The sequence below is a fragment of the Pseudophryne corroboree genome, chromosome 9, assembly GCF_028390025.1.
Source record: "Pseudophryne corroboree isolate aPseCor3 chromosome 9, aPseCor3.hap2, whole genome shotgun sequence".
In the NCBI taxonomy this organism is placed as follows: domain Eukaryota; kingdom Metazoa; phylum Chordata; class Amphibia; order Anura; family Myobatrachidae; genus Pseudophryne; species Pseudophryne corroboree.
This window is the reverse complement of record NC_086452.1, coordinates 456,560,646-456,577,703: the sequence shown is the minus strand read 5'-3', so window position 1 is coordinate 456,577,703 and position 17,058 is coordinate 456,560,646. Positions and strand designations below refer to the sequence as shown.

Genomic DNA, 17,058 nt, shown 5'->3' with positions numbered 1-17,058 from the left:
TTCCTGCTGCCTCCATTCCCCTCCTCACATCATGTCACTGCCCCTGTCACATGCAGCCCTGTCCTCACTGACGCATCACTCATCTCCTGATATACTCTGTGCTGCTGGGGACTCTGCTCCTCCCACTATATAACTGTCAGTCTGTGGCTTCCTGCTGCCTCCATTCTCCTCCTCACATCATGTTACTGCCACTGTCACATGCAGCCCTGTCCTCACTGACACATCACTCATCTCCTGATATACTCTGTGCTGCTGGGGACCCTGCTCCTCCCACTATATAATTAGCAATTATCCAGTAAATTCTACACAATGGGGGTCATTCCGAGTTGTTCGCTCGTTATTTTTTTCTCGCAACGGAGCGATTAGTCGCTAATGCACATGCGCAATGTCCGCAGTGCGACTGTGCCAAGTAAATTTGCTATGCAGTTAGGTATTTTACTCACGGCATTACGAGGTTTTTTCTTCGTTCTGGTGTTCGTAATGTGATTGACAGGAAGTGGGTGTTTCTGGGCGGAAACTGGCCGTTTTATGGGAGTGTGTGAAAAAACGCTGCCGTTTCTGGGAAAAACGCGGGAGTGGCTGGAGAAACGGGGGAGTGTCTGGGCGAACGCTGGGTGTGTTTGTGACGTCAAACCAGGAACGACAAGCTCTGAACTGATCGCACTGGAAGAGTAAGTCTGGAGCTACTCAGAAACTGCACAGAGAAGTCTTTTCGCAATATTGCGAATCTTTCGTTCGCAATTTTGATAAGCTAAGATTCACTCCTAGTAGGCGGCGGCTTAGCGTGTGCAAAGCTGCTAAAAGCAGCTTGCGAGCGAACAACTCGGAATGACCCCCAATAATAGGTAGAAGGTGAGTGGTTGCTATGGGAAACTTCCCCACTCTTTGGAAAGCTTGCTACACCTCCCCCAGTCATGCTTTGCACAGCGCAGGTCTCCTGCCATACACCATGCCTGTGCTGTCACTATGTGCTGCTCGGGGTAAGGCGGCAGCGCCCCCTGCTGTACGCAGCGCGTACATTACTACACTACAGCCGCTCACTCCGCTAGAAAGACTACACTTCCCGGCATGCCTAGCGAGTGACGGACAGCGGCTCCCGGCATGCCCCGCTCAGAGAGCGAGAGACTCATCCGTCATCTCCCGGCGTGCATCGCGCTCGGCTCAGTCAGTGACAGGGTCCCAGTGCCGGCGCCGCCGCGATGCCGATGAAAGGCCCGTTCCCGATCCGCAGGACGCTGCAGTTCATACAGAGCGGAGAGATCGTCTTCAAGAACAATGTCAAGATCATGACGGTCAACTACAACACCCAGGGGGAGCACGGGGACGGTGCCAGGTGGGTGTGAGCGTGCACAGGGGTCATCAGGAGGGTGTGAGGGTGCACAGGGGTCATCAGGAGAGTGTGAGGGGTCACCAGAATGGTGTAAGTTCACAGGGGTCACCAGTAAAGTGTGTGGGTGCACAGGGGTCACCAGGAGGGTGTATGAGTGCACGGGGGTCACCAGGAGGGTGTGTGAGTGCACAGGGGTCATCAGGAGAGTGTGAGGGGTCACCAAAGTGGTGTAAATTCAGAGGGGTCACCAGTAAAGTGTGTGGGTGCACAGGGGTCACCAGTGGAGTGTGTGAGTGCACGGGGGTCACCAGTGGAGTGTGTGTGAGTGCACGGGAGTCACCAGTGGAGTGTGTGTGTGAGTGCACAGGGGTCACCAGGAGGGTGTGTGAGTGCATGGGGGTCACCAGTGGAGGGTGTGTGAGTGCACGGGGTCACCAGTGGAGGGTGTGTGAGTGCACGGGGGTCACCAGGAGGGTGTGTGAGTGCACGGGGGTCACCAGGAGGGTGTGTGAGTGCAGGTCACCAGTGGAGGGTGTGTGAGTGCACGGGGGTCACCAGTGGAGGGTGTGTGAGTGCACGGGGGTCACCAGTGGAGGGTGTGAGTGCACGGGGGTCACCAGTGGAGGGTGTGTGAGTGCACGGGGGTCACCAGTGGAGGGTGTGTGAGTGCACGGGGGTCACCAGTGGAGGGTGTGTGAGTGCACGGGGGTCACCAGTGGAGGGTGTGTGAGTGCACGGGGGTCACCAGGAGGGTGTGTGAGTGCACGGGGGTCACCAGTGGATGCACGGGGGTCACCAGTGGAGGGTGTGAGTGCACGGGGGTCACCAGTGGAGGGTGTGAGTGCACGGGGGTCACCAGTGGAGGGTGTGAGTGCACGGGGGTCACCAGTGGAGGGTGTGAGTGCACGGGGGTCACCAGTGGAATATGTGAGTGCACGGGGGTCACCAGGGGAGTGTGTGAGTGCACAGGGGTCATCAGGAGAGTGTGAGGGGTCACCAGAATGGTGTAAGTTCACAGGGGTCACCAGTAAAGTGTGTGGGTGCACAGGGGTCGCCAGGAGGGTGTGTGAGTGCACGGTGGTCATCAGTGGAGTGTGAGTGCACGGGGGTCACCAGGAGGGTGTGTGAGTGCACAGGGGTCACCAGGAGGGTGTGTGAGTGCACGGGGGTCACCAGTGGAGTGTGTGAGTGCACGGGGGTCACCAGTGGAGTGTGTGAGTGCACGGGTGTCACCAGGAGAGTGTGTGAGTGCACGGGGGTCACCAGGAGAGTGTGTGAGTGCACGGGGGTCACCAGGAGAGTGTGTGAGTGCACGGGGGTCACCAGGAGAGTGTGTGAGTGCACGGGGGTCACCAGGAGAGTGTGTGAGTGCACGGGGGTCACCAGGAGAGTGTGTGAGTGCACGGGGGTCACCAGGAGAGTGTGTGAGTGCACGGGGGTCACCAGGAGAGTGTGTGAGTGCATAGGGGTCACCGGTCGGGGGCTGAGCGGAGAGGGGTCACCGGTCGGGGGCTGAGCGGAGAGGGGTCACCGGTCGGGGGCTGAGCAGAGAGGGGTCACCAGGTGACTGTGAAGAGGGAAAGGATGTAAGCAGAGAGATGACGCAGAGTTTAATGACAAGTGGTCATGAGAAGTGAGTGTGAGTGGAAGAAGCCCGGGGTGAGTACAGAGCTCGCTCTGTACATAGAGGGCAGTAGTAGTATAGGGGCAGTTAGCTTTGTGACATAAACGGTGTGTTGGGTAATTTTGCAATTGTGTATGAGCATCCACAATTGGATTGCAAGTTCTTTGGACAGAAAAGTTACTGAATTCAATTGTATACATGTATCAAATCCTCAGTATATATGTGTGAGAATGGGAAGCAATGAGGAAGTGTAATACATAGGACGCGCAAATGTATGTACGTACACATATATACAGTACTGTGCAAAGTTTTAGGCAGGTGTGAAATGCTTTCAAAAATATTAGTGTCAATAGTTTATTTTTATCAACTAATAATATGAAAAGTGAATGAACAGAAGAGAAATCTAAATCAAATCAATATTTGGTGTGATCAGCCTTTGCCTTCAAAACAGCATCAATTCTTCTAGGTACACTTGCACACAGTTTCAGAAGAAACTCGACAGGGAGGTTGTTCCAGACATCTTGGATAACTAACCACAGATCTGTGGATGTAGCATTGTTCAAATCCTTCTGTCTCGTCATGTGATCTTTGTTGAGTCGTTGTCCTGCTGCAGAATATATTTGGAGCCAATCAGACGCTTCCCTGATGGAAGTGCACTGCTGGACATCTTCAGATTTCTAAGGGAAGGGAAGCATCATGTAATACCATTAGGGTCGGATTGGCTCAAAATATATTCTGCAGGAGGACTATAACCCCAAACATACAGCCAGTGTCATTAAAAACTACCTTCAGCGTAAAGAAGAACAAGGAGTCCTGGAAGTGATAAAGTCCCCACAGAGCCCTGATCTCAACATCACCGAGTCTGTCTGGGATTACATGAAGAGATAGAAGGATGTGAGCAAGCTACATCCAGAGAAGATCTGCGATTAGTTCTTCAAGATGTTTGGAACAACCTCCCTGCCGAGTTCCTTCAAAAACTGTGTGCAAGTGTACCTAGAAGAATTAATGCTGTTTTGAAGGCAAAGGTCACACCAAATATTGATGTGATTTAGATTTCTCTTCTGTTCATTCACTTTGCGTTTTGTTAATTGATATAAACTAATAAACACTTTTGCAGCATTTGTTCCACACCTGCCTAAAACTTTTGCACAGTAGTGTGTGTGTATATGATAATAATATATGATGTTAATACAGGTGTCCTCTTTTTGCAGGAAGTTTGTCTTTTTTCACATTCCTCAAATTCAGTATAAGAATCCCTGGGTGCAGATTATGATGTTCAAGAACATGACTCCGTCACCTTTCCTGAGATTCTACTTAGGTGAGTAAGGAATACGCATTTCTCTCTCTTTTATTCAGTTCGTTCTAAGGAAGAAATGGTCTCTGTGAACTGATATATCTCTATGCTGCCTGAATTCTACTCTCCGCAGCTGGTTTATCAGTCAGAGGATGTATTATTCTTTGATCATGAGTCCTTACATTGTAATGTTACACAAGTGCTTCCCACGGCTATTGGCTGAACACTTTGCACATGTTTTCATTCTTCCCGCTGGCCACAGGGGGGCAGTATTGGATTTTGTACAGCCGGGGACACCTGTAGAATTACAATAGAAGTATACAAGTGACATAAAGGGGGTTCTGAATCAGGTGTAACTGTTGGTGACAGATGTATATTATTTTTAATTGTGATTTCTCTATCGTCCTAGTGGATGCTGGGGTTCCTGAAAGGACCATGGGGAATAGCGGCTCCGCAGGAGACAGGGCACAAAAAGTAAAGCTTTACGATCAGGTGGTGTGTACTGGCTCCTCCCCCCTATGACCCTCCTCCAAGCCTCAGTTAGATTTTTGTGCCCGGCCGAGAAGGGTGCAATCTAGGTGGCTCTCCTAAAGAGCTGCTTAGAAAAGTTTAGCTTAGGTTTTTTATTTTACAGTGAGTCCTGCTGGCAACAGGATCACTGCAACGAGGGACTTAGGGGAGAAGAAGTGAACTCACCTGCGTGCAGGATGGATTGGCTTCTTGGCTACTGGACATTAGCTCCAGAGGGACGATCACAGGTACAGCCTGGATGGTCACCGGAGCCTCGCCGCCGGCCCCCTTGCAGATGCTGAAACGAGAAGAGGTCCAGAATCGGCGGCAGAAGACTCCTCAGTCTTCTTAAGGTAGCGCACAGCACTGCAGCTGTGCGCCATTTTCCTCTCAGCACACTTCACACGGCAGTCACTGAGGGTGCAGGGCGCTGGGAGGGGGGCGCCCTGGGAGGCAAATGAAAACCTTTTTTGGCTAAAAATACCTCACATATAGCCTCCGGGGGCTATATGGAGATATTTAACCCCTGCCAGAATCCACTAAAGAGCGGGAGACGAGCCCGCCGAAAAAGGGGCGGGGCCTATCTCCTCAGCACACAGCTCCGCTGGTCAGGAAGGCTCCCAGGCTCTCCCCTGCACTGCACTACAGAAACAGGGTAAAACAAGAGAGGGGGGGCAAAATTGTGGCAAAACTATATTATTAAAGCAGCTATACAGGGAGCACTTATTATAAGGCTATCCCTGTCATATATAGCGCTTTTGGTGTGTGCTGGCAAACTCTCCCTCTGTCTCCCCAAAGGGCTAGTGGGGTCCTGTCTTCGTTAAGAGCATTCCCTGTGTGTCTGCTGTGTGTCGGTACGTGTGTGTCGACATGTATGAGGACGATATTGGTGTGGAGGCGGAGCAATTGCCAAATATGGGGATGTCACCTCCTAGGGGGTCGACACCAGAATGGATGCCTTTATTTATGGAATTACGGGATAGAGTCAACACGCTAAAGCAGTCGTTTGACGACATGAGACGGCCGGACAATCAATTAGTGCCTGTCCAGGCGCCTCAAACACCGTCAGGGGCTGTAAAACGCCCTTTGCCTCAGTCGGTCGACACAGACACAGGCACTGATTCCAGTGGCGACGGTGACGAATCAACCGTATTTTCTAGTAGGGCCACACGTTATATGATTTTGGCAATGAAGGAGGCGTTACATATTACTGATACTACAGGTACCACAAAACAGGGTATCATGTGGGGTGTGAAAAAACTACCTATAGTTTTTCCTGAATCAGATGAATTAAATGAGGCGTGTGATGAAGCGTGGGTTGCCCCCGATAAAAAAATGCTAATTTCAAAGAAGTTATTGGCTTTATACCCTTTCCCGCCAGAGGTTAGGGCGCGCTGGGAAACACCTCCTAGGGTGGACAAGGCGCTCACACGCTTATCAAAACAAGTGGCGTTACCCTCTCCTGAGACGGCCGCACTTAAAGATCCAGCAGATAGGAGGATGGAAAATATCCAAAAAAGTATATACACACATACAGGTGTTATACTACGACCAGCTATAGCGACAGCCTGGATGTGCAGTGCTGGGGTAGCTTGGTCAGAGTCCCTGATTGAAAATATTGATACCCTGGATAGGGACAATGTTTTACTGTCTTTAGAGCAAATAAAGGATGCATTTCTTTATATGCGTGATGCACAGAGGGATATCTGCACACTGGCATCACGGGTAAGTGCTATGTCCATTTCGGCCAGAAGAAGTTTATGGACGCGACAGTGGTCAGGCGATGCGGACTCAAAACGGCATATGGAAGTTTTGCCGTATAAAGGGGAGGAGTTATTTGGTGTCGGTCTATCGGATTTGGTGGCCACGGCTACAGCCGGGAAATCCACCTTTTTACCTCAAGTCACTCCCCAACAGAAAAAGACACCGACTTTTCAACCGCAGCCCTTTCGTTCCTTTAAAAACAAGAGAGCAAAGGGATATTCATATCTGCCACGAGGCAGAGGAAGGGGGAAGAGACAGCAACAGGCAGCTCCTTCCCAGGAACAGAAGCCCTCCCCCGCTTCTACAAAAGCCTCAGCATGACGCTGGGGCTTCTCAAGCGGACTCGGGGGCGGTGGGGGGTCGTCTCAAGAATTTCAGCGCGCAGTGGGCTCACTCGCAGGTAGATCCCTGGATCCTGCAGATAATATCTCAGGGGTACAGGTTGGAACTAGAGACGGATCCACCTCGCCGTTTCCTGAAGTCTGCTTTACCAACGTCCCCCTCCGACAGGGTGACGGTCTTGGAAGCCATTCACAAGCTGTACTCTCAGCAGGTGATAGTCAAGGTACCCCTTTTACAACAAGGAAAGGGGTATTATTCCACTCTATTTGTGGTACCGAAGCCGGATGGCTCGGTAAGACCTATTCTAAATCTGAAATCCTTGAACCTGTACATAAAGAAGTTCAAGTTCAAGATGGAGTCACTCAGAGCAGTGATAGCGAACCTGGAAGAAGGGGACTTTATGGTATCCTTGGACATCAAGGATGCGTATCTCCACGTTCCAATTTACCCCTCACACCAGGGGTATCTCAGGTTCGTCGTACAGAACTGTCACTATCAGTTTCAGACGCTGCCGTTCGGATTGTCCACGGCACCTCGGGTCTTTACCAAGGTAATGGCCGAGATGATGATTCTTCTTCGAAGAAAAGGCGTATTAATTATCCCATACTTGGACGATCTCCTAATAAGGGCAAGGTCCAGAGAACAGCTAGAGATGGGATTAGCACTGTCTCAAGAAGTGCTAAAACAGCACGGGTGGATTCTGAATATTCCAAAATCCCAGTTAATTCCGACAACACGTCTGCTGTTCCTAGGGATGATTCTGGACACGGTTCAGAAAAAGGTTTTTCTCCCGGAGGAAAAAGCCAAGGAGTTATCCGAGCTTGTCAGGAACCTCCTAAAACCAGGAAAGGTGTCTGTACATCAATGCACAAGAGTCCTGGGAAAAATGGTGGCTTCTTACGAAGCAATTCCATTCGGCAGATTCCACGCAAGAATTTTCCAGAGGGATCTGTTGGACAAATGGTCAGGGTCGCATCTTCAGATGCACCAGCGGATAACCCTGTCTCCAAGGACAAGGGTATCTCTTCTGTGGTGGTTGCAGAGTGCTCATCTATTGGAGGGCCGCAGATTCGGCATACAGGATTGGATCCTGGTGACCACGGACGCCAGCCTGAGAGGCTGGGGAGCAGTCACACAAGGAAGAAACTTCCAGGGCGTGTGGTCGAGCCTGGAAACGTCTCTTCACATAAACATTCTGGAACTAAGAGCAATCTACAATGCTCTAAGCCAGGCAGAACCTCTGCTTCAAGGAAAACCGGTGTTGATCCAGTCGGACAACATCACGGCAGTCGCCCATGTGAACAGACAGGGCGGCACAAGAAGCAGGAGTGCAATGGCAGAAGCTGCAAGGATTCTTCGCTGGGCAGAGAATCATGTGATAGCACTGTCAGCAGTGTTCATCCTGGGAGTGGACAACTGGGAAGCAGACTTCCTCAGCAGACACGACCTTCACCCGGGAGAGTGGGGACTTCATCCAGAAGTTTTCCACATGCTGGTAACCCGTTGGGAAAGACCAATGGTGGACATGATGGCGTCTCGCCTCAACAAAAAACTGGACAGGTATTGCGCCAGGTCAAGAGATCCGCAGGCAATAGCTGTGGACGCGCTGGTAACGCCTTGGGTGTACCAGTCGGTGTATGTGTTTCCTCCTCTGCCTCTCATACCAAAAGTATTGAGAATTATACGGCAAAAGGGAGTAAGAACGATACTAGTGGCTCCGGATTGGCCAAGAAGGACTTGGTACCCGGAACTTCAAGAGATGATCACGGAAGATCCGTGGCCTCTACCTCTGAGAAGGGACTTGCTTCAGCAGGGTCCCTGTCTGTTTCAAGACTTACCGCGGCTGCGTTTGACGGCATGGCGGTTGAACGCCGGATCCTAAAGGAAAAAGGCATGCCGGAAGAAGTCATTCCTACTTTGATTAAAGCAAGGAAGGAAGTAACCGCGCAACATTATCACCGCATTTGGCGAAAATATGTTGCGTGGTGCGAGGATCGGAGTGCTCCGACGGAGGAATTTCAACTGGGTCGATTCCTACATTTCCTGCAATCAGGATTGTCTATGGGTCTCAAATTGGGATCTATTAAGGTTCAAATTTCGGCCCTGTCGATTTTCTTCCAAAAAGAATTGGCTTCAGTTCCTGAAGTCCAGACTTTTGTTAAGGGAGTGCTGCATATACAGCCCCCTGTGGTGCCTCCAGTGGCACCGTGGGATCTCAATGTTGTTTTGGACTTTCTCAAATCTCATTGGTTTGAACCACTAAAAACTGTGGATTTGAAATATCTCACATGGAAAGTGACCATGCTACTAGCCCTGGCTTCGGCCAGGAGAGTGTCAGAACTGGCAGCTTTATCTTACAAAAGCCCATATCTGATTTTCCATTCGGACAGGGCAGAACTGCGGACTCGTCCGCATTTTCTCCCTAAGGTGGTGTCAGCATTTCATCTGAACCAACCTATTGTAGTGCCTGCGGCTACAAGCGACTTGGAGGACTCCAAGTTGTTGGACGTTGTCAGTGCTTTAAAAATATACATTTCAAGGACAGCTGGAGTCAGGAAATCTGACTCGCTGTTTATACTATATGCTCCCAACAAGTTGGGCGCTCCTGCGTCTAAGCAGACTATTGCTCGCTGGATTTGTAGTACGATTCAGCTTGCACATTCTGTGGCAGGCCTGCCACAGCCAAAATCGGTAAAAGCCCACTCCACAAGGAAGGTGGGTTCTTCTTGGGCGGCTGCCCGAGGGGTCTCGGCATTACAACTCTGCCGAGCGGCTACGTGGTCGGGGGAGAACACGTTTGTAAAATTCTACAAATTTGATACCCTGGCTAAGGAGGACCTGGAGTTCTCTCATTCGGTGCTGCAGAGTCATCCGCACTCTCCCGCCCGTTTGGGAGCTTTGGTATAATCCCCATGGTCCTTTCAGGAACCCCAGCATCCACTAGGACGATAGAGAAAATAAGAATTTACTTACCGATAATTCTATTTCTCGGAGTCCGTAGTGGATGCTGGGCGCCCATCCCAAGTGCGGATTGTCTGCAATACTTGTACATAGTTACAAAAATCGGGTTATTATTGTTGTGAGCCATCTTTTCAGAGGCTCCGCTGTTATCATGCTGTTAACTGGGTTTAGATCACAAGTTGTACGGTGTGATTGGTGTGGCTGGTATGAGTCTTACCCGGGATTCATAAATCCTTCCTTATTGTGTACGCTCGTCCGGGCACAGTATCCTAACTGAGGCTTGGAGGAGGGTCATAGGGGGAGGAGCCAGTACACACCACCTGATCGTAAAGCTTTACTTTTTGTGCCCTGTCTCCTGCGGAGCCGCTATTCCCCATGGTCCTTTCAGGAACCCCAGCATCCACTACGGACTCCGAGAAATAGAATTATCGGTAAGTAAATTCTTATTTTTTTTTATCTAGCTTTTTTTTTTTTTTTTAACCATTTGTGTGCTGATAGTTGCTGGGTACTTGCTGGCACAGTTACACCACAACCTTCCAGCCTGTGCCAAAATACCATGCTTGTTCCCGCATGGCAAATGTTACTTTGCTGCTGACATTTGTACAGTGTGATAATGTTGGCTCATGCCTGGCGGCCGCACTGGCTAGTACCGCAGACGGCTACAAGTGCAATGATAGGCCGCGCCAGTCTGTGATTACTGCCTACATAGCGGACTAGCCGCCAGCCCTCTGTAAGCCTCCTGTGTTTGTCCCGGCAGACAGCGGCGAGCAGGTTCTGGTTGATATCGAGGATAAGACCCGGACGGAAATTGTGCAGCACGTGAAAAAGATCCTGGGAAAAAGCGAGTAAGAGATTTTGCTTTGTTACTTAATATAAATGTCTACGTACTATGGGGGTCATTCCGAGTTGATCGCTCGCTGAAAATGTTCGCTGCACAGCGATGATGCAAAAAAACGGCACTTCTGCGCATGCGGCGCAATGTAGTTTTACACAAGGTCTAGCGATGCATTTCAGTCGCACTGCTGGCCGCAGAGTGATTGACATGAAGAGGGCGTTTCTGGGTGTCAACTGACTGTTTTCAGGGAGTGTTCGGAAAAACGCAGGCGTGGCTGGGCGTGTTCGAGGCGTCAAAACAGGAACTGAACAGCCTGGAGTGATCGCAAGCGCTGAGTAGGTCTGGAGCTACTGAGAAACTGCACAAAATTATTTTGTAACCGCTCTGCGATCCTTTCGTCCGCACTTCTGCTAAGCTAAAATACACTTCTAGTGGGCGGCGGAATAGCGTTTGCACGACTGCTAAAAACTGCTAGCGAGCGATCAACTCGGAATGACCCCCAATGTGTTAATGTGATTATTTGTTTACAAAGAACAAATAATCCATTACTATGGCGCTAATTCTTAAGAAGTATAACAATATAGGCCGTAGATTGATTGTTTTTAGCTCTTGTCCTTCTGATCTGTAATAAGTTCCCTCTGTATGACCTGATTAAGTTAGTTGTACACAAGTCTAACATTGGTTTTCCTTCTGTACACAGGGAAACCCTACGATTAGAGGAACAGGCAAAAATGGTGCTTTCCAACCCAGCCAACTTTGGTCCTAAAAAGTACTACCTGCGGGAGTGTATGTGCGAGGTGGAGGGGCAGGTGCCCTGTCCAGGTCTGGTGCCACTGCCAAAGGAACTGACCGGGAAGTACAGAGCCAAGCAGAGAGCTGGGACAGAAGTGTGACCCTTGCTATAGGCACCCTGGGGGCGGGTTACCGCTGCGCTTTATTTATTGTCAGAACTAATCCACCGTTCCCACCCTCCACCATTTATTTTTTCTCTTTTTAATGGTTTCTAAGGTCGTTTGATTATTTTTTTTCTATATATAATTAAATGACATCAGTTATTTGATGTCTAAAATGTCCTCTCGGTGGTGAGTTTTCTTATACTTCTCGTAATGAAAAGAGAATCTGTAATTAGTATTCGGTGATCGTGCTGAGCGAAAAAAATAGTGGGTCCTTGGGATCCCTCACTTTAAAAAATTATGGTCCTACGCCAATATTTCTGGGTATCACATATTATAGGGGGGTGAGGGCAGGCAGCAGTTGGGACAATGTTGAGGGAAAAGGAGGGGATTAGGGCTATATATACAGTGTTCTCCCCAGAATTGTTTTCCAGGTGGCATCAAGAAACCACCGACTGGGGGCCTTCGCACATTTTTTTTTTTTAAAGAGCTCCCAGTTGCGTTGTGGATGCAAATCATTTTTTTTATTAGCTCCCAGATACTGTCCCCACTTGCTTGCTTGACTATTAGCAAGCCCAGATACATCCCCTACTTGCCAGCTACACAGAATGCCCACCAGTAACAAACACGTGATAAGTCCGAAAGTCACGCCATGCTGACGTCAGTGTGGCGCAGCTTTTGGACGTGTCACTGTCCCGAGAGGGTGGGCCGAATTCAATTGTTTTTTACCGCGGCTGCCGCTAGAGAGCGCCCAACGGCAGCAATTCAATTGTTCTGCAGTTCGGGCGACCGCGGATGACACATTTTTCCTTGCAACCTCCTGAGGTGTGAGTAAAAATGTGTCCAAACCCGGCACTTTGGCCATCCAAATGGGCATTTGGACGCCCAAAGCAGGAGTTTAGATGGGTTTAGCCGCTTTACGCAGCTAAACCCTGTCTGTTTGGGCACGACATGCGCAAAGTGTATGGGCGCCCAAACAACAATTGAATTGTGACAATTGTTTGGGTGTCTAAACAGTCCCATTTAGATGTGATTTTTAGACGCCCAAAACAATTGAATTCCCCCCAATGTGCCAGGGGGGAAGAGAGCCGATGCCAGGCAGCAGAGGATTTTTGCTTGGTTGCCCGCCAGAAAAATACCGCCTGGGGAGAATACTGCATTGTACCTGGTGACCACTACCGACAGGCCAGGGATACTGCTCTGACATCACCCCTCCGTCTGTCATACTGCTCTGACATCGCCCCTCCGTCTGTCATACTGCTCTGACATCACCCCTCCGTCTGTCATACTGCTCTGACATCACCCCTCCGTCTGTCATACTGCTCTGACATCACCCCTCCGTCTGTCATACTGCTCTGACATCACCCCTCCGTCTGTCATACTGCTCTGACATCACCCCTCCGTCGGTCATACTGCTCTGACATCACCCCTCCGTCGGTCATACTGCTCTTAGTGTTCCTTCTAGGATGATGAAGGGGCAGGGCGCCGGAGTTCGGGGGCCGTGCGCGCGTCCGAAACGCCCCGTCATTTTAGTGGGCGGTGTGGCCCACAGACGCTGCTACAGAGAGCGCCTGTGGCCGTCGACGTCACTGTTGGGGGCGTGCCCAGCACCTCCGTCGGTGCTGGGCTTCCCCCAGCTCTCTCCCAATGCATGAATGGATGCCGCGCGCATGCGCACGGCATCTTTACACGCTGGGAGGGCAGGAAGCGGGCGGCTGTTCTAGCAGGGCGCCGCAAAAGGGGCAGGGCGGGTTTTGCCTTCTAAAAAAGGGGCAGGGCGCGGCGCCCTGCTAAAACAGCCTAGAGTGAACACTAGCTCTGACATCACCCCTCCATCTGTCATACTGCTCTGGCATCACCCCTCTCCCACCATCACCACCAATGTCATACTGCTCCTCCTCCCACGGCCATACCCGGTTACCCCCGGGCCCTGACCCTTACCGGCTGCCTGCAGGATCTCCCTCCTCAGCCCCCGTGTACTCGATCAGCTCCTGAGCCATACTCCGCTTGCAGTGCTGCCAATACACCCTGAACTTCTGCAGCTCCAGCTCCCGCTCCACTGTCACACATTGCTCCATGTCTGTGGGTGGCTGGGCTGGGGAGTCCAGGTGCCTTCTCTTCGTCAGCTCCTCAGCTGGAGCCAAACCCTCCCCCACCAATGTAACCTGTGCACTCCCCAGGTGCTGCTGCCCGCCAGCACTGATGCAGCTGCTGCGATCGGCGGTACGGGGGTAGCTTGATGCTGCTCAAACTGGCATTGGAGCAGCACGCTGGCAGGCAGGAGGTCCCAGGAGGCACCTGGATGGGGATTGGCTGAGGTGGAACTCAGAGCTGACCGCATCCTGCAGGACCCGCTCATTTTTAAAAAAAATTAGTCCCTTGCTGCCCATAGCGCATAAAAACACGTCATGGCGCGTTATTTTACGATCACTGGTATTTCTCATTACTAAAATAGCAGAAGTGCTTTTAAAGGGGCGTCATGCTTGTAATGACTGGATCTATACTTAAAGCGCCACTAAACCTTAAACTTGAGATGTTCAGGTATGAAACATAAAGGTAAAATACATGGTACAAGTACGGGATCATCTCAGTCATTAGACAGCTGAAGCTTCACCCACATCTTCAGGATAGTGCGTTTTAGCATTTGATACAGGTTCAAAAGCTGGGACGTCACTGGTCCTGTCCCTGTTTTTGAAACAACCAATCTATATAGTGCATTTCTGCAATGTAGTGTTACATAAGATCCCTCCCTTCTAATGTGGTAAAGGTAATGGATTGAAGAGTAATAAGAGGATTTTGGTACTTACTGATAAATCCATTTCTCTGACTACACTCGGGGACACTGGAACTTCTTCAGACCGTTGGGGTGTGAAGTATGCATACCAGAGGTGGGACAATCTAACCTAAAAAAATGTATTCACAGCCGGCTCCTCCCCCTTTACGCCCCCCATCCCTCAGTTTGAAAAATTTGAGAGAGAGAAGAGGGAACATGAAAACAAAGCCCTATGGAGAGGAACCAACCATAGCAACAAGTCAAACAGCAACCAAGAACCATTAACTGAATAATTCCCACTGTTTGAACTAAATTTAACAAGAACACTGCAGGTTGACAGCACCGAGGCGGGCGTCCAGTGTCCCCAAGTGGATTCAGAGAAATGGATTTATCGGTAAGTACCAAAATCCTCTTTTCTCTTTCATCCACTTGGGGACACTGGAACTTCTTCATACCGTTGAGGACGTCCCAAAGATACTCCCATGGGCGGGAGTGCTGTCTGAAGCCTGTAGAACCAAGCGTCCAAACCTTGTATCCCTGGATGCAAAAGTATCAAACTTAGAGATACGAGTGAACGTGTGTGCAGATGACCACGTTGCCACCCTGCAAAGTTGCGTAATGGAGGCTCCTCTAGCCGCCGCCCACGAAACGCCCACTGATCTGGTGGTATGAGCACCTACCTGAAATGGAACTATCTTACTCTTAGTGATATAAGCTTGTCTGATGTCAAATCGAATCCATCTGGCTAGTGTCTTCTTTGAAGCCGGCCAACCCTTCTTGGGCCCATCATACAGAACAAACAGAGAGTCAGACTTTCTAATAGAGGACATAGCCTGTACATAAATCCTCAAGGCTCTGACCACATCCAAAGACAAATCCCCCTCCGCAGATCCCTGGAAGGAGGGAACAACAATGGGCTGGTTAATGTGGAAACCAGAAACCACCTTATGTAGAAACTCTGCTCTTGTATGGAGCTCCACTCTGTCCTCATGAAAAATGAGGAAAGGACTTTTACACGACAGAGCTCCCAACTCTGAGACCCTTTTTGCTGATGCCAAAGCTAATAACAGGGTAACTTTCCAGGATATATATTTAAGATCCGCGGTCTCTAACGGCTCAAACTGCGGATTTCAGAAATTCGAGCACTAAATTTAGATCCCACGGGGCCGTGGGGGGACAAATTGGAGGTTGGATTCTCAACACACCCTGCAAAAATGTCTGAATATCTTGCAAGGACGCCAGACATTGTTGAAACAGAATAGAAAGGGCCTTAAACCCCCGTCTAGTCCAGCTTAAAGAAATCGTAAAAGTCTATAGAGGCGGAATTCCTTGGAGCTCCACCCCTTAGTGACACCAGTCCATATACTTCTTCCATATTCTATAATAATGTGTCACCGTGACTGGTTTCAGTGCAGCTAGCATGGTGGCGATAGCCAATTTCGAAATACCCTTGCTTCTTAGAATACTGGTCTCAGTAGCCACACCGTCAAATGTAGACTGTTCAGGTCTGGGTGAAGGAATGGGCCTTGTGACAACAGGTCCTCCCTCTGAGGCAGCCTCCAAGGTCGAGTACCAACTCCTGCGAGGCCAATCCGGTGCTATTAGAATCACCCACACTCCTTCCTTTTTCACCTTCGTTAACACTCTCGGTATGAGGGGAACGGCGGAAAGAGGTATACCAGATCGTATGACCATGGAATCGCCAGCGCATCCACTGCTTCTGCTGCTGGATCCCGTGTTCTGGCCACATACCTTGGTAACTGATGGTTGTTTCGAGAGGCCATTAGGTCTATCTGTGGTAGACCCCACCGTTGCGCTACTGTCTCAAAAACCTGTGGGTGTAGACACCACTCCCCTGGATGCATATCTTGGCGACTGAGAGTCTATTTCCCAATTTTCCACTCCTGGTATGAAGACTGCTGACAGGATTATCCTGTGCTTTTCTGTCCAGGACAGGATTTTTGTGGCTTCCTTTAAAGCTATGCGGCTCTTTGTTCCTCCCTGACGGTTTATGTAAGCCGTTGTCGTCACATTCTCCGACTGTACTCTATGTTGCGCCCTCACTAGTTCTTCTGCCAGAAGAAGAGCATTGTAGATGGCTCTTAACTCCAGAATATTTACTGGGAGACTGCTCTCCTGTGGTGACCATTTTCCCTGAAACTGATGGTTCTCCAGTACTGCTCCCCATCCTCTGAGACTGGCATCTGTTGTCAGAATCTTCCAATCCCAGATTCCAAACCTCTTTCCAGCCGCAAGGTTCCTGTGGACCGACCACCAAATTAACAAGGTCCTGGTCTGGGGCGACAAGGGAATCCTTCGATGGAGAAGCCAGTGCATGCCTGCCCCTTGGGCAATCAGATTCATCTGAAAAGTCCTGGAATGGAGCCTGCCATATTGGATCGCTTCGAAAGATGCCACCATTTCTCTGACGTCCTAAGTGGATGCTGGGGACTCCGTCAGGACCATGGGGATTAGCGGCTCCGCAGGAGACAGGGCACAAAAGTAAAAGCTTTAGGATCAGGTGGTGTGCACTGGCTCCTCCCCCTATGACCCTCCTCCAAGCCTCAGTTAGATTTTTGTGCCCGGCCGAGAAGGGTGCAATCTAGGTGGCTCTCCTAAAGAGCTGCTTAGAGTAAAAGTTTTGTTAGGTTTTTTATTTTCAGTGAGTCCTGCTGGCAACAGGCTCACTGCATCGAGGGACTTAGGGGAGAGAAGTGAACTCACCTGCGTGC

At 50.2% G+C, this 17,058-nt stretch overlaps 1 protein-coding gene across 1 annotated transcript; it reads left to right on the top strand.

Annotated features, from left to right (window-relative positions):
* Positions 1-1,087: 1,087 nt before the first annotated feature.
* Positions 1,088-11,733, top strand: MRPS25 (mitochondrial ribosomal protein S25). Its single transcript, XM_063941234.1, has 4 exons — positions 1,088-1,333; positions 4,166-4,272; positions 10,583-10,670; positions 11,361-11,733. Exons 1-4 carry the CDS (start codon positions 1,200-1,202, stop codon positions 11,551-11,553), a joined length of 522 nt encoding a protein of 173 aa, XP_063797304.1. The 5' UTR covers positions 1,088-1,199; the 3' UTR covers positions 11,554-11,733.
* Positions 11,734-17,058: the final 5,325 nt, after the last annotated feature.

Coding starts and splice junctions, on each gene's coding strand:
- MRPS25 (XM_063941234.1), top strand. CDS start 1,200: ATGCCGATGAAAGGCCCGTTCCCGATCCGCAGGACGCTGCAGTTCATA. Junction 1,334..4,165: donor GAGCACGGGGACGGTGCCAG/GTGGGTGTGAGC, acceptor CTCTTTTTGCAG/GAAGTTTGTCTTTTTTCACA. Junction 10,671..11,360: donor AAGATCCTGGGAAAAAGCGA/GTAAGAGATTTT, acceptor TTCTGTACACAG/GGAAACCCTACGATTAGAGG.